Raw genomic sequence first — 22,297 nt, forward strand, 5'->3', positions numbered from 1 at the left:
TCAAAGGCGGCGCTGTCGCCCTGGCGACCATTTCCCAGCTCCGTGGCGCCGCGAGCTAAGCCGCCTTCGGGAGAAATACGGGGCCAAGAAGCTTAGGCCATGTCGGTCGCCGCATCCTTCTCAATGCCCACGTCCTTCTCTGCGGTCGAAGGGTTGCCTGAGACTGAGAAGAACGCTGGGGAGTCGGAGAATACCTATATCCTGCGGCCCATTTTCCAGCAAAGGCGGGTAGCAGACGCGTTGTGGCGTGGCCGACCTGCGTGACTAATGCTTCCTGCAGGCAGAGCTTACCTGATAGCCGGGGCGTCCCAAAGGAACCCGCGGGTGACGGGCGGGGTGGGGCGGGGCGGGGCGGGAGAGAGGGGCGGGGCTAGGGACAGAGGGGCGGGCCGGAGAGGAGGCCGGGTTTTGCGGGGGAACAGGCGATGGAGGAAGGGACAGGACCGGGGAAGGAGGGGCTGGGCGGGAGAGGGTGGGGCGCTGTTCTCCTTGGGCTCCCAGCTGCAGGGGGCAGCAGAGGACCAGACCTGCGGTTTCAGGGTTAACGCGCCGGGAGGTTGTCCCTTAGACAAGCACAGTATGGATGGTTGACTCTAGGAGATCCAGAATGTGGGCACAGAGGAATTGAGATAGTTGCATGGCAGAAAACAAGCGGCTTGCATCGAATGCCATTCAGCCCTGTTTCGAGGGTTACTGTGTGCATACGTGTGCCGGAAAGCGCTTACTCTTCTTCAGGGCGCGAGACCTGTATGTGTACAGTCTTACCTAAGTAATATCTGGAGGCTTTTGGCCTGCCACCCTAATACCTTCCCAGAATTAAGGCACAACGTCTCCTGCAGAGGACAGTCAGTTAGGGCTGTAGGATCCATCACTAACTTCATTTTCACAAGATTAAAAAAAATAATTAAAAAAAATGACTTTCCTAAGCCCTTTTACTGTTTTTTGAAACTAGATTCCTGAATCAAATGCTTGGCAAATACTAGAACCCAGGAACTTTAGTTATAATGTGATAAAAAAATTCATGTAGCAGTTTTATGGTGGGTGGAAGGGACATTAAAAAAATATGTTCAGTTATCTTGGTAAAAGATTCTAAATACATAGAATGCCATTCACCTGTATTTCTGTTGTAAAACAGAACAAGATTAACAACAAATATATGTTATGTAGGAATAGCTCTATGAGATTATTTGTGACTCGTTTGAAGAAAACTTTTAGCATTTTACTGAGAGTGGAAAAGGCTTAAGGGAAGAGCCAGATATAGTATGTTTGTTAATAGGAAGACCACATTTTGAACAGATCAAATCCTAGAAATTTGTCCATGATTCTAAAGTTCGCCTGTGAGAATAAGCAAGCAAGAGACTAAAGAGAATACTGTTAAAAAGAAATAAGGGGCCTCCCCTGGTGGCGCAGTGGTTGAGAGTCCGCCTGCCGATGCAGGGGACACGGGTTCGTGCCCCGGTCCAGGAAGATCCCACATGCCGTGGAGCGGCTGGGCCCATGAGCCATGGCCGCTGAGCCTGCGCGTCCGGAGCCTGTGCTCCACAACGGGAGAGGCCACAACAGTGAGAGGCCCGCGTACCGAAAAAAAAAAAAAAGAAATAAGGGGCCGCTAGTACTACCAAACCACATTATAAACACAAAACTTAAAACATTCTGGTAACTTGGCACATGATAGACAAATCAACTGATAGAATATACAGCCCAGGGGCTTCCCTGGTGATCCAGCAGTTAAGACTCTGCGCTCCAAATTCAGGGCGCCCGGGTTCCATCCCTGGTCAGGGAACTAGATCCCGCATGCCACAACTAAAGATCCCGTATGCAGCAACAAAGATCCCATGTGCCACAACTAAGACCCCGCACAGCCAAATTAAATAAATAAATATTAAATATATATAGCCCAGATAAAGAAACCTAGTGTTGTAATATGTAATAAATACAACTAAAATGCTAATAGTATTGTTAGGGTGGTGAAATGAGGGGAGAATTTTTTCTCTGTCTTCATTTATTCAGTAATTAATTTCTTCAAAAAATATTGTCTACTATGTGCTGGATAGTGTTCTAGCAATGGGGATATAACAGTGAACAAAACAGATAAAAATCTCTGCTCTTTGGAGCTTGTGTTCTAGCTGGGTAGAAGGACAACAAACAAGATAAATGCCTAAGTGAACCATATAGTGTATCAGATAGTAATAAGTACCGGGAAGGGAGATATAAAGTGGTAGGAGGATGGTTTGAAGTTTTAGAGAGGGTGGCTAGGGAAAGTGACTTTTAAATAAAGACTTGAAAGAAAGGAAGGAGCTATGCATATAAGGAGAGGAATTGAATTTCAGGCAGAGGTTAACAGCAACTGCAGAAGCACTGAGGTTTCCATGCCTGGTGTGGTCAAAGAACATAGGGAAGGCCAGTGTGGCCTGAGTGGAGAGAACTAGGGGCAAAGTAGTAGAAAACAAAGTCAACGAGTTTGGTAGGGTAGATCATATGGGACCTTGCAAGTAACAGAATGTTGCTTTTACTCTGAGTGAGGTGGGAAATATTTGGGGTATTTTGAACGGAGGAGTGTCATGATCTGACACGTATTTAATAGCACCAGTCTAGTTGCTATGTTGAGAACAGGATTTAGGGACAAAGGCAGAGACAGAGAGACTTGTTAGGAGGCCATTGTAATCCAGGAGAGAAGTAGTGGTAGCTTGGAGCAAGGTGGTGGTGGGTGGTGAGTGTGATTGAATTTTAGATTATTTTGAAGGTAGAACTGATAAGATTTGCTCATGAATGGGATGAGGGCTGTGAGAGAGAAAGACAACCAAACTGACACCAGGGTTTTTGGCTTGAGCAGTTGGAAGAATGGAGTTACCATTGACTGAGGTGAGGACCTTGTTTTGGGGAGAGGAGATGATCAGAAGCTCAGTGTTGGATGTATTAAACTTAAGTTGCCTACTAGACATCTGGATGGAATATGGGTGGGAATATGTGGTCTGAAGTTCAAGGGAGAGGCTGGAGATACAGGTTTGCACTATGACTTGTTTTCTTAATTTGTTTTTATTACTTTTATGATAAAAATATGAAAAAGATGGAATAAATGGTTGTCATGACAAAAAACTGGGAGAAGTTAAGCTGCGAAGGTAAATTAGGGTTTTGGAATTACCAACTGGATGTTTCAAACTGTTTCATTTAGGTTCAGACCCTCTGTGGTTAGAGACTGTATCCATGCTGTGCTCAAGGAGGAACTGGCAAATGCTGAATACTCTCCAGAAGAAATGCCTCAGCTCACAAAACGTTTATCAGAAAATATTAAAGATAAATTAAAAGGTAATGGTGGTAATTGGAAATGACTTGTTCCCTTCAAACATCCAATTTTACTCATTTGCCTCCTTTATTTTTAAATAAGTGACATAACTGTGGATTCTATTAAACACACATTTTTCTTCACTGTCTAGTCATCTCAAGTATTTGGTAACTTTTACTCATGTAGGTTTTTGTAGATGGTGGGAAAGGGCAAAGGTGTGAAATACCTAGTTGTACCGAACTACTATCCAAGAATTCCCAGTATGCAGAAAGACCAGAAAATACAGGGGCTTCTTTCCCCCATAACTTTTGGTTGTTTTTTCTACCAAGATATCAAGTCCTCAGCCTCCCATCAGTACCCTCACAGTCTGACCTCAGTGCATCTCTCCTGCCAAATCCTTAACAACTTGCCCTACTCAGCACTCCACTTCTGCTTCACTCTACATCTGCAGAGCAGATCTTGTGCTTTTCCTCCCTGTTCTTTGTCTCTCTACCTCTCTCAGTCTCTTTTGTTAATAGTGTTATACAATCTGAAAAGTCCTTTCTATCTACCCTTTAAATTTTTAATTTAATTTAATTTTTTTGGCTGCACCACGTGGCTTGCGGGATCTCAGTTCCCCAACCAGGGATTGAACCTGGGCCACGTCAGTGAAAGCCCAGGCCACCAGGGAACTCCCTATTTACTCTTTTTTAAAGATTTTTTTTGGAGGGAAGAAATGTCTTTGTAATCATAATACATTTTCATTGTAATAAACCTGGACAATACACATAAAGTGTTTTTCTGTTTGTTTTTTTTTTTGCGGTACGCGGGCCTCTCCCTGTTGTGGCTTCTCCCATTGCGGAGCACAGGCTCCGGATGCACAGGCTCAGTGGCCGTGGCTCACGGGCCTAGCTGCTCCGGGGCATGTGGGATCTTCCTGGACCTGGGCACAAACCCGTGTCCCTGTGTCCCCTGCATCGGCAGGCAGACTCTCAACCACTGCGCCACCAGGGAAGCCCATAAAGTGTTTTTTTAATGATATAAAAGTCTGTTGTCCATGGTAGTTACTATTTAACACTTTGATGTATTTTTATTAATATGTTTTAATTTTTAGAAATAAAAAATATAGAAAAATACTAAGAATAAAATAGCAATTCTCTTTCCATCATCCAAATTAACTGTTAGTATATTAGCATTTTTGTTTTCAGATTTTTAGTGAAATTCACTATTAAATTATTGTAAAAAAAAATACATGCTTGTTATAAAAAAATAAAGTGTAGAAAAATAATTAAAATTAGAAAAATCACTCCTAATGCCCCCACCCAAGAAGAATCATTAATATTACGTGACCATCATACCAGTCCTCTTTTCTATGTATATATGCAGATAAATACTTTAAAAACAATGGTATACTATAGACTGTTTCCCATAGTGTTACAGCATTCGTTCTATATTTAAATGGAATGATTGCCCACTATTTAGTCCTTTCACCATGGTATTTCCGTTGCTGAGTTCTTTTTTCTGGTTCAATTCTTACCTGATGAGATTTTATTGTAAGTTTTTTCAGGAAGGGCTCAGAAATGCTGTATTCCCTGGATTCTTTCCTGTTTGAGAATGCCTTTAAACGAGAATATATTTTGGATGAATATAACATTTTGAGTTAATTATTTTTTGAGAATTTTATGGATGTTGCTTCACTGTCTTCTTGCATTGAATGTTACTGTGGAGAAATCTGAGGCCAGTCTGACGTTCTCTGCAGAAAGAATCCTGTCCCTAACCTTGATGCTCAGTAGTTTTTCTAGGGTATGGCTTGGTATTGAGCATTTTATGTCTGTTAATCTGCAGATTTTATTTTTTCCATATCAAGGAAATTTTCTTGTATCTCTGAGTACATTTCCGGTTCCATTTGTTAGATTATCTACCTTAGGACACCAAATATTGATGCGTTGAATCATCTCTGTCTTCCACATCTATTATCTTTGCTGTAATCTCTTCCTTTTTCTTTGACATATACTTGTGATCACCTTGTCAGTATTTGTTTTCATTTGTGTCTGTCTTGTCTCTTGCCATTAAAAAAAAAAATTATTTATTTATTTTTTGGCTGCATTGGGTCTTCGTTGCTGTGCGTGGGTTTTTCTCTAGTTGCAGTGAGAGGGGGCTACTCTTCGTTGTGGTGCATGGGCCTCTCATTGTGGTGGCTTCTCTTGTTGCGGAGCACGGGCTCTAGGCGTGCGGGCTTCAGTAGTTGTGGCTCGCGAGGTCTAGAGCACAGGCTCAGTAATTGTGGCGCACGGGCTTAGGTGCTCCGTGGCATGTGGGAACTTTCAGGACTAGGTCTCGAACCCATGTCCCCTGCTTTGGCAGGCAGATTCTTAACCACTGCGCCACCAGGGAAGCCCCTCTCTTGCCATTTTTAATTGATTAGCTCTGCACTAATATCATGTGAGTATTCAGTTTGTTTCCTAGGCCTATAATCTCCCCTTTCACCTTTCTGTTGTTTTGTAATCTGATTGAGTTCTTATTTTACTGAATTTGTGGGCTTATGTTTTTTTTTTAATAAATTTATTTATTTATATTTTATTTTTGGCTGCGTTGGGTCTTTGCTGCTGCGTGCAGGCTTCCTCTAGTTGTGGCGAGCAGGAGCTACTCTTTTTTTTTTTTTTTTTTTTTTTATTTATTTATATTTTATTTTTGGCTGCATTGGGTCTTTGTTTCTGTGCGAGGGCTTTCTCCAGTTGCGGCGAGCGGGGGCCACTCTTCATCGCGGTGCGCGGGCCTCTCACTATCATGGCCTCTCTTGTTGCGGAGCACAGGCTCCAGCCGCGCAGGCTCAGTACTTGTGGCTCACGGGCCTAGTTGCTCAGCGGCATGTGGGATCTTCCCAGACCAGGGCTCGAACCCGCGTGCCCTGCATTGGCAGGCAGATTCTCAACCACTGCGCCACCAGGGAAGCCCGGGCTTATGTTTTTCTATATTATGAATCAGTTGTGAGGAATTTCTCTTTGTTCCTTGACTTATATTATCTCCTAGGTTGAGTTTTTTGGTCTTTTAAGCAGTACGTTTCTTTTCTTGTTATTCTTTGGTTTGTTTTTGCTGTTGTACCTTTGCATATTGCCATTCAGCTTCTTTTAATTTTGTTCTGATTTGGTGTGGGTGAATTTTTTTTTTTTTACTCTCCTCCCACTGTATCTAAGACTATTTTATTTTATTAATTTTTTATTGAAGTGTAATTGATTTGCAATGTTGTGGCAATCTCTGCAGTACAGCAAAGTGACTCAGTTATACACATAGAGACATACTTTTTTTAATATTATTTTCCATTATGGTTTATCACAGGATATTGAATATAGTTCCCTGTGCTATACAGTAGGACCTTGTTGTTTACCCATTCTATATATAATAGTTTGCATCTACCAGCCCCAGATTCCCAGTCCATCCCTCTCCCTCCCTCCCTCCCCCTTGGCAACCACAAGTCTGTCCTCTATGTCTATGAGTCTCTTTCTGTTTTGTAGATAGGTTCATTTGTGCCATATTTTAGATTCCACGTATAAGTGATATTATATGGTATTTCCCTTTCTCTTTCTGACTTACTTCACTTAGTATGATAAATTCTAGTTGCATCCATGTTGCTGTAAATGGCATTATTTCATTCTTTTTTATGGCTGAGTAGTATTCCATTGTATATATGTACCACATCTTCTTTATACATTCATCTGTTGATGGACGTTTAGGTTGTTTCCCTGTTTTGGCTATTGTGAACAGTGCTGCTATGAACATGGGGTGCATGTATCTTTTTGAATTATAGTTTTGTCCAGATATATTCCCAGGGGTGGGGTTGCTGGATCATATGGTAATTCTATTTTTAGTTTTCTGAGGAACCTCCATACTGTTTTCCATAGTGGCTGCACCAACTTACATTCCCACCAATAGTGCAGGAGGGTTCTCCTTTCTCCACACCCTCTCCAACATTTGTTATTTGTAGACTTTTTAATGATGGCCATTCTGATGGGTGTGAGGTGGTACCCCATTGTAGCTTTGACTTGCATTTCTCTAATAATTAGTGACGTTGAACATCTTTTCATGTGCCTACTGGCCATCTGTATGTCTGTCTGTATTAAGGTGTTCTGCCCATTTTTCAATTGGGTTGTTTGTTTTTTTGTTGTTGAGCTGTCTGAGCTGTTTGTATATTTTGGAGATTAAGCCCTAGTCTGTCACATCATTTTTAAATATTTTCTCCCATTCCGTATGTTTCTTTTTTTTTTTTTATGGTTTCCTTTGCTATGCAAAAGCATGTAAGTTTGATTAGCTCCCATTTGTTTATTTTTGTTTTTATTTCTATTGCCTTGGGAGACTGACCTAAGAAAGCATTGGTATGATTTTTGTCAGAGAATGTTTTGCCTATGCTGTCTTCTAGGAGTTTTATGGTGTCTAAGACTATTTTATTTTTCCCTCAGAACTGTGTTTTAAGTGATGGGCATTTAATATTCTAGCCGCATTTCTAAAGCATGGGTATGAGAAAAGGAGGAAGAGGAATGGGTAGAGAAAGGAGGAAGCTCAGCTGAGCTGTGCGCACTGTTTTTTAAAAATAACTTGGGCTCTGTCTCCTTCTGAGATTTTATTAAGTATACTGCATTAGGGTTCATGTCCCACAATGGAAGGGTTCCTATAAGTGTTCAGATTGTTTGCCTAATTTACTGTATAATCCTGGAGCTTTTACTTTCATCAAAAAGAGTTGGCTCTGGGACTTCCCTGGTGGTACAGTGGTTAGGAATCTGCCTGCCAATGCAGGGGACACAGGTTCGAGCCCTGGTCTGGGAAGTTCCCACATGCCACAGAGCAACTAAGCCTGTGCACCACAACTACTGATCCTGCGCTCTAGAGCCCGCGAGCCACAACTACTGAAGCCCACGCGCGTAGAGCCCGTGCTCTGCAACAAGAGAAGCCACCGCAATGAGAAACCCGCACACCACAACAAAGAGTAGCCCCCACTCACCACAACTAGAGAAATGCCCTGCACAGCAACGAAGACCCAACACAGCCAAAAATAGATAAATAAAATAAATATATTTATATATAAATAAATTAAGCTAAATTAAGAGAAAGATTATTTTTTTTTAAAAAGGGGTTGGCTCTGTCTCAACTTTGCCTGTTTCACTTTTTTCTTCTTCACTGTTTCCCCTATTCCTTGGTCAGAAAGGAGGGAAGATAAAGATGCCTATTCAGTTTTCTGTCCCCCAGGTTTGTTGTTGGGGAGAATTTTCAGGATTTTGCTGTTTCAGCAGTATAGTTTTGGGGGAAGCAGCTGAGTTGTCCTAGGCCATACCAGTATTCTCCAGAATCTTATGGTTTATTTTCTATCTTACTGAACAGCTTGCAGTTTTCTAAAGATCCCATGCTCTTTGTCTTTGCATATGCTGTCCCCCTCCATAGAATGGAGAAACATTGTCCATCTGGTAAATTTTCACTCATCTTTCAGGACTCAGCTCACTTATCGCATCCTCCAAGAAGTCTTTTCTGGTCATCCTTTCCCTGTTGCCCAGTCAAAGGGAGGAGCCATCCAGTTCTGTGCTCCTAATGTACCTTATACATGCCTCTCTTTGAATTATTACTACATTGCATTTTCATTTTATTTTCCATGTTTGCCTTCCCAACTACTACGAGTTCTTTAAGGCAAGAAGAGCATCTTATTTATCTCTGTATCTTGAGGGCCTAGCTCATTTCCTGACTTAGAGTAGGGGAGAAAGGAAGGAAGCTAAGACCTACTGAGAGTCTACTATGGAAGAGAAATGGGTAGAGACAGGAGGGAGCTTGTCTCTACCCACTTCCTCACAACACGGCCAGGAGGAAGGTAGTGATATTCCCATTTAACAGTTGAGGGAGATTTAAACTAAAACGTTATATAACCCGTCTAAAGTTACACACTTACTAAGCTTATGGTTAGAATTTGTCCTTAAGTCTGACTCCTAAGCTTATAATCATACTCAGTAAGGGCTTGTAGACTGAATGCTTATGTTCATTTCTAGGCAAATTTGCCTTCGTTAAGTAATTTTACCATATATTTGCTTATAGATAACTTTCTTATTTTTTCTTTCCAGAAATGGGATTTGACCGATATAAAATGGTGGTGCAAGTAGTGATTGGAGAACAAAGAGGGGAAGGTGTATTGTGAGTAGTTGGCTTTTCCTTCTTGTTTTTATTTTTATATATTTCTTATTGGGTGTTCATCTTCTCGACAATCCAGTAAGATAGTGTCTTTGCAAGAGTGAGAGGAATGGACGGTATAATAAAATGCAGCTGTGAACTGAAGAGATCCTGGTACTGAGCAGCGAGGTTGACAGTCTGGGTGAACTCCATGGGGTAACTCACTTCTCATAGTATCTGTAGGCTAGTACGTCTTTCAGGGCTTATGTATATATGCTCCCAAAGAGAGTGTAGGATTATGTATATATGTTTCCTCCCATATTCCTTGTTGCCTGGTTTTTGGTCCTACCATTCTCCTAAATTAATATCTTTAAAGTTGTCTGAGTGACAATTTTCATAGCTATTGTTATTGGCCTGGGCTTCTGTTTTTTAAAATTCACTCTGGTTTTTTTGGCCCTGATGTCACTCGTGTAACTTGTTTCTCTTCTGTTTTTCTAACTGATTATTCTCTCCTAAACTGGTTCCTCTTTCTCCCCTACATCCCCAGCTGTGAGCTTTCCTCAAGACTCAGTTCTTATTCTTCTGCTCTTCTGTGTGCTTTTTCAATGAGCTCATTCATTCTCATTACCTCAAACCATCATTCCTGTATTGGCAAGTTCGAAATCTGTATTTCCTGTCTTTTCCTGTGCCCAAGTGTTAATCTCCTGTTTCCCTTTGTAAACAGTGCCTAGTCCAGTATTTTATAAGAAAGTATGAAAATATTTGCTGGATGAATTAAAAAAATACCTTGTAGATACTATCACTGAGAATTTTCACTATAGAATGTTAGCTTGGGAGGAGAATGCAGATTCTTTCTGGTGTCCAGTCCCCTTATTTTATGATGACGCTTATGAGGTTCAGCATGATTTGCCCAAAATTCTAGATCTGGCTGGCGTCAGGCTCACTAATAGAGCCCAGGCTTCTGACTCCTCGCACAGTACTCTTCACTGTGGTGCCCTCTACCATTCGGTCAAAAGGCTTCAGTAGAGTTCTTCACCACAGAGAAACTAAGAAATACCTTACTATTCTGTCATCTCAGAGTCAACGTGTTCAAATAGAGTTGCATATTTCTTTCCCCTTCCTCTCCTCAAATAAGCCTCTCATTTTCATTTCTCTGCCTCCTGCCTTATGACCAAGATTCCATTGACTCAGGCTTAAAAGTGTGGAACTCTCTTTTATCTTATGTAGCCATTACTCTCTCTCATTGCACGCACTGTAACCTGGATGCCAGGGTTGCTTAGCAGCCCCTTATCAGCACTTCCAGACTCTGATCTCTCTCCTCTGCAATTCACACAGCAGACCAGTCTCCCAGAAGTACACCCTCACCTCCTTTTCATAAACTCTATAGAGTTTATTTCAAATCCTGTATAGTATAAACTCCTCAGACTTGTCCTGACTGACTTTGTTCAATGTGATCAGGTTAAACTCTAAAGCATGGCATATAAGGCCTTCCCCACTTCCTTTTAAAACTTTTATCATCTAAAATTTTAGGCATATGAAAAAGTACATGGACTAAGGAACTCCCATATGTCTATTACTTATCTTTAAGGTTATTAACACACACCCATGTTGTTTCATTTATACCTCCATCTACTCTCCCTGACCCCACCAGATTATCTTGAAGCAAGTTCTAGTCATCATATCATTTAATCTGTAAGTACAACAGTATATATCTCTAAAATATAAGGGCCCTTTTCAACATAATAAAATATCACATGTAAATATTGAAAATCCTTAATATTATAAAACATTCAGTTAGCTTTTAATTATTCCCAGTTGTCTCATATATACATGTGCATGTATGTATATGTGTGTTTTTGTGCGTGTGTATGTGTATTTTTTTTAGTTTGTTCAGGTCAGGATACAGACAAAGTCCATGCATTGCATTTGGTTGATACGTCTCCTAAATTTCTTTTAGTCTGTCATTTTGCTTCTTCTCCCTCACCCCCCTTTTTTTTAACCTTGCCATTTATTTGTTGAGGAAATTGGGTTGTTTGTCTTGTAGAGTTTCCTACATTCTGGTATTTGAGGATTGTATCCCCATGGTATTGTTTAGTACGTCTTCTAGCTCCTGTATTTCTTGTAAATAAGTAGTTAGATCTAGTCTTTTTTTTTTTTTTTTTTTTGTGATACGCGGGCCTCTCACTGTTGTGGCCTCTCCTGTTGTGGAGCACAGGCTCCAGACGCGCAGGCTCAGCAGCCATGGCTCATGGGCCTAGCCGCTCCATGGCATGTGGGATCTTCCGGGACCGGGGCACGAACCCGTGTTCCCTGCATTGGCAGGCAGACTCTCAACCACTGTGCCACCAGGGAAGCCCAGATCTAGTCTTAATCAGTGATAGGTTCGAGTTTTGGGCAAGAATAGTACATAGGTGTTTAGTATACATTCTATTCCATCTTATCAGGAGGCACAAAAATGTCTGGCTCTTCCTATATTTATTGTTAAGATTGATCATGGAGTTTAGATGTTGTTGGATAGATCCATCTATTATAAAGTTCCCTATCAGCTTTACCATTAATGATTTTAGCATCTGTCCTAGATCCATTATTCATCACAGGTTACAGGATAGTGATCTTCTATCATTGTTCTTTATTTATAAGCTGGAATTCTTCTATTAAGAATGACTTTTTTGGGCTTTCCTGGTGGCACAGTGGTTGAGAGTCCGCTTGACGATGCAGGGGACGCGGGTTTGTGCCCCGGTCCAGGAAGATCCCACATGCCGTGGAGCGGCTGGGCCCGTGAGCCATGGCCGCTGAGCCTGCGCGTCCGGAGCCTGTGCTCCGCAACGGGAGAGGCCACAGCAGTGAGAGGCCCGCATACCGCAAAAAAAAAAAAAAAAAAAAAGAATGACTTTTTTTTTTTCATTTGTTTCATTACAATGAGATACAGTTTGTATAGGAAAGGAGGGATAAATTTACCTATTTTCAGAGTAATGAATTGGTTCCCTAGCATCCTCCCAAGGTTACCAATGAGTTTTTTTTCTATCCATGAACCCATGGTTTTAAATATATGTGATGTGTTTAAATCAATTGCAGTTAGTATCTTCACTGAAGCTCAAATTGTCCCATCTTTGGCCATTGGTAGCTTCTTCTTCCCCTCCCCTCCCCTCCCTTCCCTTTCCTTCCTTCCCTTCCTTCATTCCTTGTTTTGTTTTGTTTTTGAAAAAACACAGACGCTTTATTTCTCTTCTCAAAACACACCAGATAGGAATCCCAGCCTGGTGAGGTGCTTCCCTGCTGTCAAGGATATAGGCCCTCCTGTTTTGCTCTGCTGTGTCCTCATCTGCATGGTTGAAGATGGCTCAATACTACATTTATTTACATTCCTTAAGGGAAAGAGATAGAAGGAAAGCATATATGCCTTTCCATTTTCAGTACTTGAAAGATGTGATTACATTGTCTTCTGATTTCAGTTGGTTCTGTTGAGAAATCAGCTCTAAGTCTTATTATTGTTCCTTTGGAGGTGATGTGTCTTTTTTCCTAGCCACTTTAACATGTTTTTCTCATTGCCTTTTGACTATGAAGATATATGGTTTTCTTTGTACTTATTCTACTTGGGGTTCTCAGGGCATTTTGAATTTGTGGGCTCTTGAATCTGTTTTGTATCAGATTGGGAAAAGTCTTAACCATTATCTTTGTTTCTTTTTTTTAAATAAATCTTTTAGAATAGTTTAGATTTACAGAAAAGTTGCAGAGATAGGACAGAGAGTTCTTAACTACTTCACATCCATTTTCTTCTATTATTAACATCTTCTATTAGTATGGTACATTTGTCACAATTAATGAACCAATATTGATGCATTATTATTAACTAAAGTTCATACTTTATTTGGATTTCTTTAGTTTTCGCCTAATGTCCCTTTTCTGTTCTAGGATCCTATCTAGGATACCACATGTCATGTCTCTTTAGTCTTCTCTTGGCTCTGACAGTTTCTCAGACATTCCTTGGTTTTGATGACCTTGACAGTTTTGAGAAGTACTGGTTAGGTATTTTGTAGAATATGCCTCAAATGGGATTTGTCTGCTCATGATTAGTTTGGGATTATAGGTTTTCGGGAGGAAGATCACAGAGGTAAAGTGCTGTTCTCATTATATCATTCATTTCAGGGTACATACTGTCAACATTACATATTACTGTTGATGTTAACCTTGATCCCTGCCTGAGTAGTGTTTGTCAGGTTTTTCACTATAAAGTTACTCTTTCTTCCCCTTTCCATTCTGTACTTTTTACAAAGAAATCACTGTGTGCAGCCCACACTTAAGGAGCAAGGAGTTATGCTCCACCTCCTTGAGGGCAGAGTGTCTACATAAATTACTTGGAATTTTTCAGCATAAGAGATTTGTCTGTTCTCTCTCATTTATTTATTTATTCAGTCATTTATTTATTTCAGTATGGACTATGGATTTTTATAATTTGGATTATAATCCAGTACTACTTTATTTATTTTGTTGCTCAAATTGTTCCAGCTTTGGCCATTGAGAGCTCTTTCAGCTGACTCCTGGGTTCCTTTCACATACCCTACTATTGTGGGTTTTTTGAGCACAACCTCATTTACTGGCACTATAAGATGCCCCACCTTATCCATTCCCTGCCCCAGCCCTAGAATCAGCCATTTCTCTAAGGAACCTTGATTCATTGTATGGCAGAATGCATTAGAAACTAAGATCTGGGTGCTATATATATGGCTATTATCTTTTAAAATATTACCTGTGCTTCATTTGCTCTCTGCTATCCTTTATGGACTCCAATAACAAGTATTTAGATCTCTTTACTGTAATTTATGATGCTCTTTTCTGAATTTTTGTTTTTTCTCTCTGTGCTTCAGTTTGGATATTTTTTTATTGACCTGTCCTTCAGTTCACTAATCCTCTTTTCATTGTGTCTAATCTGCTATTAAACCCACCAACTGAATTCCTAATTTGTTATTATATTTTTCAGGTCTAGAATTCCCATTTAATTCTTTTTTCATAAAAATTGTTTTTTGTATATTCTAATTGTATAGTGAAATTCTTTATTTTTTATCTATGTTCTCCATCCTCCCTCTCTCCTCCTTTTTTGCATTTTGGTCATAACAGTGCTTACGCTAGTATCTGGGTCACATGTGAGTCTGTTTCCTTTGATTATTTTTTTGTCTTGTTAATCTTTCATATGGCTCTGTCTCTTGGCATGCCTAGTTTGAGTCCTGGACATTGTGTTTAAAAAAAAAACTGTAAAACTTCCAGATAATATTATTTTCCTCCAGAGAAGTTTAACCCTTTCCTTTGTAATTCAGGTAGAATATGGGCTACTTACCGTAATCCAATCAGATACTGAGCTGAGTTGAGGTTGGGTTGCTGATTTGATAAGTCTCTCTCTATCTTTAGCTCACCCTTCTGTCTTGAACATAGCCCTTCAGATCTTTCAATGAAGAACCTGGAGTGTTCATTGGAACCCCAGCCTCAGCAGGTACTGACTTTTAGTCCTTTCCTCAGGATTAAACTATCCTTCATTTCAGAGGCTTCTTTTTTAATGAATTAGTTTCCTTAAAAAGCAAAAATATATTATTTTACAGTTCTGGAGATCATAAATTCAGAATGGGTTTTGTGGAGCTAAAATCAAGGTGTTGGCAGGACTGTATTCCTTCTGGAGGCTCTGGGGGAGAGTCCATTCCCTTGCCTGTTCCATCTTCTAGAGGCTACCTGCATTCCTCAGCTCATAAACCCTTCCTCCATCTTCAAAGCCAACAGCATTGCATCTTCAGGTATCTCTTGATTCTGACCTTCCTGCCTCCCTCTTTCTTTTATAAGGACCCTTGTGATTACATTGAGCCCACCTGGATAATCTCCCCATCTGAAGATCCTTAGTTACACATCTGTAAAACCATTTTTGCCATGTAATATAACATATTCACAGGTTCTGGGATTTAGGACATAGACATATTTGGTGGGGGGCCATTATTTTGCCTACCACATATAGCTTTTTAGGTTCCTGCTTATGCAGTTTCAGAATTCAGCACATGTCTTGAGAGGAAACCTACTATGTGACCGGCTCAGTTCTACTCTCTCCTTTTTCACACAGATCTTGGTCCCTCAAGCCTCCAATTTTATCCCCCCCGGCCCTGCAAGACTGCCAGCAGTCCTGCTGGTTTCTTTTTCCCATAGTAATTGGTCCTGTACCTGGGCAAAGCCCAGGCTCTCAGCCTCTAGCTCTGTGCCCAGAGCTGGCAAATGCCCCAGGGAGAACTTTGCTGCAGAATATCAACTTACCTCATGTGGTTCACCTTTCTCTGGAATTTTGGCTCCCCTAGTCCAATTTGCTTCAGCAGCTCTCTGATTCATTTTATTCGGTTTTTCTAATTGACTTGGTGGGAGCATTGGCCTGCTACAAAGTGTTCCATCATATTTCTTCTAAGTCTTTTGACATAACTTTATCAATATAAATATATATACACATATGTGTAAAAAATATATATATACATAAATGTGTGTATGTATATTTTTAAATATAACATTCTTTTAAAAAATTTATTTATTTATTTGGTTCACTGGGTCTCATTCGTGGCAGGTGGCCTCCTTAGTTGTGGCGTGCGAACTCTTAGTTGCAGCATGCATGTGGGATCTAGTTCCCTGACCAGGGATCGAACCCAGGCCCCCTGCATTGGGAGTGCAGAGTCTTAACCACTGCACCACGAGGGAAGTCCCTATAAAATTCTTTTTGATATAGCGCAGGGTTTTGATATGACCAAGTGTCCCAGGTTTAATCTTGTACGTTTACAGCCGTGGCCCTAGAATTGGCCATTCCTCCGAGGAGCTCTGGTTCCTTTTATTGGGAAATTGTGTAAAGAGACCACAATTTGAAAGCAAAGACTTTGTTTTATGCATCTTTGTATCATTTGCACCTAGCACTTTGCTCGTATATAATACTCAACAAATACTTATTAAACACATTTTTATATTCATGCTTTCACTTGGTTCTGCTCAGCTTAAGCACTACTTCTTTGGCTTTTACTCCTCTCTAAATTCTCTAAAATTCTTTAGCACTTCTACAGATTTAATTCAACGATTGTGCATCTTGGACTTGAAGGCTTGATCTAGGTAGACATTATAATCCGTTTTAATCCTAATAACCTATAAATCAGCACCAACAATACATTATCTTATTCTTTTGGTGTGTATTAATTTTTTTTCACCTATTTAAGCTGAGAATTGTTTGAGGACAAACCGGATTTTATTCTTTCTGGACAAATGGTACTTGCTAAATAAATACTTGTTGATTGATCAGTTAAGTAGATTAATTTTATTTCATACTGTTACAGTTTGGAAATAGGTGGAACTTTTTTGATTTAAGAATGTGTGAAATATTAGGCTGGGGGGAGCTCTTCTATGTAAAACTGAAAAAAAAAGTCTTTTAAAATTAAACCAATATAGCATGGTGTATATATAACTTTCTCTACAGACTTGAGGCTGAACCACCTAGATTCAAAGCCAAGCTTTGTCACTTACTATATAAATGACCTTGGACAAGTTTACTTAGTTTCTCCGACTCTCAGTTTCCATGTTTATTAAATGGATGTAATAATAATGCCTTTCTCATAGGATTGAGTTAATACATGTAAAGCTCTTAGACCAGTGGGGCACAAAGTGCTCAATAAATGTTAATGATGAATCATATACATACATTTAATTAAAAAAATTTAAAATTACTTTTTAAACTTAACATTACATTGTGAACATCTTTTCATGTTCTTAAAGTTTTTTTTTTTGTAAAAAATACCTTTAATGGCTGCATAGAATTTCATTGCTAAGAAATTCCTTAATTTTGTTTACCAATCCAATGCTTCTGGGTATTTAAGTTGTTTCCACTTTTAAATAGGCTTTTATTTTTACTGACATTTTTTCTTATCCAAGAACTGGGGAGAGGAGAATGGCTAATTTTAGAACTTAGTATAGCATCCTCTAGAGATAATACTGCATTTAGAATTAGTTAGAAGATTGAATTCTAGTTCAGAGTTTGCCCCTTTCTTTTCTGTGACTCTGTAAAATGATCAGGTTGGACTAAATAATTTGTTGGGTCCTTTCTAGACCTACCTTCTCATATTATTATGCAGGAATTGAGCCCATTTTAGCCATAAGTCTTAGGTATTATTTCCTCTAAAAGTCATACATAGATATCTTACCTGAAATAATCTATAACAGAGCTTCCCACCCAGACTACCAGTGACTTAGGCCATCGGGCAGCTATCAGAGTCTGAGGCTGCTAGACCCCTGGGCTGGTCACCTCCAGCTGCAAGCAGCCTTATCTATGACTCCAGTCCCTTCTAGTTTACCCAGTATACTCTGCTGTACAAATATGATTTTCTGTATGTCATCTCATTCTGTGAAAAGGTTTGGAAGCACTGATGTATAAGAATGTATCAAGGAAAACTTTTGCTCGTGGCAGATATATATAGTTCAGATCCTTGTTATATTGTTAATACTCTCTTCTTTGACGTTTTAGCATGGCTACTCGCTGTTTCTGGGATGCTGACGCTGACAACTGTACTCATGATGTTTTCATGAATGTAAGCCTATTTGGAACCCTTTTTTTCCTTTCTCAGGGTCACGTGGGCATTCCAAATCAAATCACTTACTATTTGTTAAGATGTGAGGACACTTTATTTATTTTTTTTGGCCGTGCTACACCGCATGTGGGATCTTAGTTCCTCAACCAGTGATTGAACCCGTGCCTCCTGCAGTGGACCGCCAGGGAAGTCCCTGAGGACACTTTAGTTTTAGACATTTGTCTGAGACTTCTTCTGGATAAGATGATTTTACTGTTCGTTTGTGTTATTAAAGCAGAAACATAGACTGCTGCTTATAGGCAAGGATACTTTATGATGTAACTCTTCACAAGTTTGAATGTGGAAATCGCATATTATTTATTTGGTGCTAATAGACATATAGCAGTTTGCTAAGCTGCAAAGAAATTTGGGTGGCAGGGATTCCATGAGCAAAGGTGATTCTTCTTTCAGTAATAAAATTAATTACTTTATCTTAAAGCTATTTCTCAAAACTAAACAAAAGAGGAATTTTTAAAAATAGGTTTCATTTAAACATTGGTATGTTATTGACATGAGTGTCACGTATTTTAATCATATGTTGTTATTTTATACTTGCTTCCAGAAATATTCCCACCTTCTATCCAAATGCTCCCAGGTTGTGAATTAGTAGAGTCAGAATTAAAGTACAGTAGAGTAGAAAAGAACTAGATTGGGTGAATCAGGAGAGAGGTTCCATTTCTAGCTCTGTAACTTTCTAATTAAATGACTTCAGGTAAGTCATTGAACTTTTCTGTGGTTGTATCAGTAACACTAGGAAGCTGTACTAGATTTTCCTAAAGACTGGCTGTGGCTGCCTAAGAATAATTTGAGGAACTTTTTAAAAATACGGATGCCAAGGCTCTGCTCAATAGATTCTGATCAAACAAGCCAGGGGTTGGATCAGTGACTCTGAATTTTTAAAAAGTTCTCCACATGATTATACTCACTGCCAGGTATGGAAGCTGCTTGTGTAGATGATCTTAAGGTACCTTTTGGCTCTAAAATTCTATGGTCCTACCAAAGTTTTATTTTATGCCCAACTGCCCTAGGGATGGAAGGCTGAACAGTGGGAAGTACTATGTAAATCTTCATTTATCAGCTTTCTAGGGGAAGGGTAAATAAAGCTCAGGTGGTGGTTTTTCCTGCTTTTTGGAGTTAAAACTGCATATTTCTCTGAGTCCTTATATAATACAGTTCATTCATTCAACAAATAATTCTGAGCTCCTATTATGTGCCAGCTTCTGTAGTGGCCTATATATATATTTTTTAAAAAATAGATTTATTTATATTTTTATTTATTTATTGTATTTTTGGCTGCATTGGGTCTTCGTTGCTGTGCGCGGGCTTTCTCTAGTTGCGGTGAGAGGGGGCTACTCTTCGTTGCAGTGCGTGGGCCTCTCATTGCGGTGGCTTCTCTTGTTGCGGAGCACGGGCTCTAGGCGTGCAGGCTTCAGTAGTTGTGGCTGCTTTAAAGATTATCAGGATCAGGTTTTAGAATACAGGATTAGTTGGGGCGCTGTCTAAAAATAATTTTTGAAAGCCTGATCTAGGTTGCTGACTTAGTCTACTGTATCTTTAGTTCAGTTTGTTGAGTGTTTATTTAGGCTTAATTTTTTAGGACTTAAAGTACTTTATTTGGGAGAAGATCCCAGGAAGGACCAATAGAATATGAGGAAATGAGAGAGGGGAGAGAAAAGCATATACTATTGAGCTGATAACTGCTGTGGATAACCAGGGCTCAGTCCTGATGGAGAACTCTGGGTGGCATTGTAAGAACAGTGCCAGTCAAAGTGGGGTCCACAGACCAGTGCCAGTCTATGAACTGTTTGTTATAGGTCTTCAATAAGATAAGTACATAAATTAAGTGTAAGGGTTTAGAAACACTCATGGAATTTGACAAAGTAATTTTATGTTCATTGAATCTAATAAGTTTTGGTTATATTTGTATGTTTCTTTTTTCATTTCATTTTCTTAGTTATTAATTTCTATTGTATTTTATGAAAGTATCAGTTCATAAGGGATTGACAATTAAAACAAACAAAAAAATAGGTCCCTCACCACAGATAGCACTGTTTGAGAACACAGCTCACAGTAATTCCTTCCAAGAAGCCAGGGAACTGGGCTAACCACGGAATTTGCTTTTGGTTAATAATCGGGTAGTGGAACTCATGTTTTCTCCCATCATTGCCAGGCTGGAGGTGAGGTTGGTGAGTTAGGAGTTGCTGAGGCAGGTGGAACTCCTGTAATAAGTACCTAAAAAGTGTTTTAACAAATTTAACTAGGATCTGGAACACATTTTGAGATTCTGAGTTAAAAGCTGGACAAATGGGGGCTTCCCTGGTGGTGCAGTGGTTGAGAGTCCGCCTGCCGATGCAGGGGACACAGGTTCATGCCCTGGTCTGGGAAGATCACACATGCCACAGAGCGGCTGGGCCCATGAGCCATGGCTGCTGAGCCTGCGCGTCCAGAGCCTGTGCTCCACAATGGGAGAGGCCACAACAGTGAGAGGCCCACGTACCGAAAAAAAAAAAAAAAAAAGATGGACAAATGAATTTTATCAATTAAGAACAAACAACCAGATATCATTTGTCCTTATCCAGAATTTATGACAAGGTGCTGTATTTTCGTTATTTGTGAAACTATAATATCCTTGGGTTGGGTAATGCATTTACTCCAAGAAACTCAAAGCATTTTAATTATATTATTTCTTTGATAAATCAGGAAAAACAGGAATACTTGTTTTATGAATAAACGTTACATAAAGAACATTAGTTTGCATTTTATTTCCTCATTCAAAAAATATAATTCTTTACTCATCCTACCCTTTTAGCAAGCAATTTTGTAGCTACCCCGAGGCAAGCAAATTTATAATTATACTCTGGAAAACCTGTTTCTTAAAGAAGGGAAAGAGTCTTCATGATTGAAAATTGGCAAAGATCTGAGATGTTAATTTCACGTCCGTGCTGCCTTTCCTCCTTCATTAGTACTAACATTCTGGATTTGTGTGTTTGTTTTCTTTCTGTTTTGTTTGTTTTTTTAGGACAGTTTATTCTGTGTTGTAGCGGCATTTGGCTGTTTCTACTATTGAACCTTTGAAAGCTGGAAAAAGATATGACCATGAAGAAATATGAAGTTTTTTATATTGTTAAATATCTTGACAAAATAAAGTTGGCAGTTTGACAACGGAGTTTGTTGAGTTTTAGGCCTTATAGTTTAATGTTTTGATTTCTTTATAACATGTTATTACATTTGGAAGGTAGAGAAAAAAGTAGGGAAAATTCATAATTCAATTGTTCAAACATAACCAGTGGTGTTTTGTTGTTTTTTTTTTTTTGCAGGGTTAAAAAAATCATGTATATGATTTTGTAACCCGATTTTTCACTTCTCATAATGTCATGTGCAATTTTTTTGCCATTTTATTTGATCGCAATTTTCACTAGCATACTTTAATAGTTGTACTTATTCCATTAGGTTATACACCATTGGTTATTTTTGCCATGTCCTTATTGAGGGACTGATTATTTCTAATTTTTCACTATTATAAATAACACTGAGATCAGTTTATTTGTGCATAAAGTTTTTTATCCTACATTTTTTTGGAAATGAGGAATATCAAATAATATATTATTAATCAAACATAACTACAGTGAATCCCATATAGGAAATATTAATATCACCTTATAGCAATTATAGGAAAAGAGCTTAAGGAAATTGGAAAACTCCAGTTTCTTAAAGACAGTTTTGTCAAAAAAGGTTGGAGTTTACTCTCCACATGTCAAGATGCTCCTTAGGTCAATCTGCAGTGTCCTAAGATCCTCTCAGATGGTTTCAACCTAATCATTGCCAAGACGCCATCATGGACAGAGTTGTCTGTAGGCCATCAAGCTGGTGAGGGTTACCAGGTTCTGGGTAGGACAGGCTCTTGCAGGTACAGTGCATACACATACACATGGAGTTCAGGTAGGACACCAACTGCTCCATCAACTACAACGTGAAAGACCCTGTATGGAGGGCGATGTGATCATACTGTTGGAATCAGAGCAAGAGGCTCAGAGACTACGTTGATCCTGCTGAGCCCTGGATGTCTGGGTCAAGCACTTAGCCCATGTTTAGGATCAAACTTGTTTCAAGAAGCAGATCTGAATAACTCTGTATATCATTTTTCATGGTGAATTATTGGAAGCATTTCCTTTAAGATCAAGAAAAAGGGAAGGATGTCCTCTCTCACCACTTACACTCTATATAGTGCTTACATGCAAAGTTCCAAACAGTCTCCTTTTTTTTGCTCTGAACGTGA

At 39.5% G+C, this 22,297-nt stretch overlaps 1 protein-coding gene across 3 annotated transcripts; it reads left to right on the forward strand.

Moving 5' to 3' along the window:
• Window positions 1-2: 2 nt before the first annotated feature.
• Window positions 3-21,196, forward strand: TCTEX1D2 (Tctex1 domain containing 2). Of its 3 annotated transcripts, none has more exons than XM_032631690.1 (6): window positions 73-224; window positions 3,173-3,306; window positions 9,358-9,427; window positions 14,807-14,888; window positions 17,919-17,982; window positions 21,041-21,196. In XM_032631690.1, the coding sequence occupies exons 1-5, from the start codon at window positions 100-102 to the stop codon at window positions 17,946-17,948; spliced, it is 441 nt and encodes a 146-aa protein (XP_032487581.1). In that variant the 5' UTR covers window positions 73-99; the 3' UTR covers window positions 17,949-17,982; window positions 21,041-21,196. The 3 variants fall into 3 exon arrangements, with proteins under 3 accessions (XP_032487579.1, XP_032487581.1, XP_032487582.1); XM_032631691.1 differs by having other exon boundaries at window positions 14,831-14,888; XM_032631688.1 differs by lacking the exon at window positions 14,807-14,888 and having other exon boundaries at window positions 3-224.
• The last annotated feature ends 1,101 nt before the right edge of the window (window positions 21,197-22,297 follow it).

Source organism: Phocoena sinus, chromosome 4 (assembly GCF_008692025.1).
Source record: "Phocoena sinus isolate mPhoSin1 chromosome 4, mPhoSin1.pri, whole genome shotgun sequence".
Lineage (NCBI taxonomy): Eukaryota > Metazoa > Chordata > Mammalia > Artiodactyla > Phocoenidae > Phocoena > Phocoena sinus.

What these genes read in the sequence shown, in the direction of transcription:
- TCTEX1D2 (XM_032631688.1), top strand. Translation starts at nt 100, where the DNA reads ATGTCGGTCGCCGCATCCTTCTCAATGCCCACGTCCTTCTCTGCGGTC. An exon ending in TATTAAAGATAAATTAAAAG is followed by an intron (nt 3,307 to 9,357) that starts GTAATGGTGGTA and finishes TTTTCTTTCCAG; the next exon opens with AAATGGGATTTGACCGATAT. An exon ending in CAAAGAGGGGAAGGTGTATT is followed by an intron (nt 9,428 to 17,918) that starts GTGAGTAGTTGG and finishes TTGACGTTTTAG; the next exon opens with CATGGCTACTCGCTGTTTCT.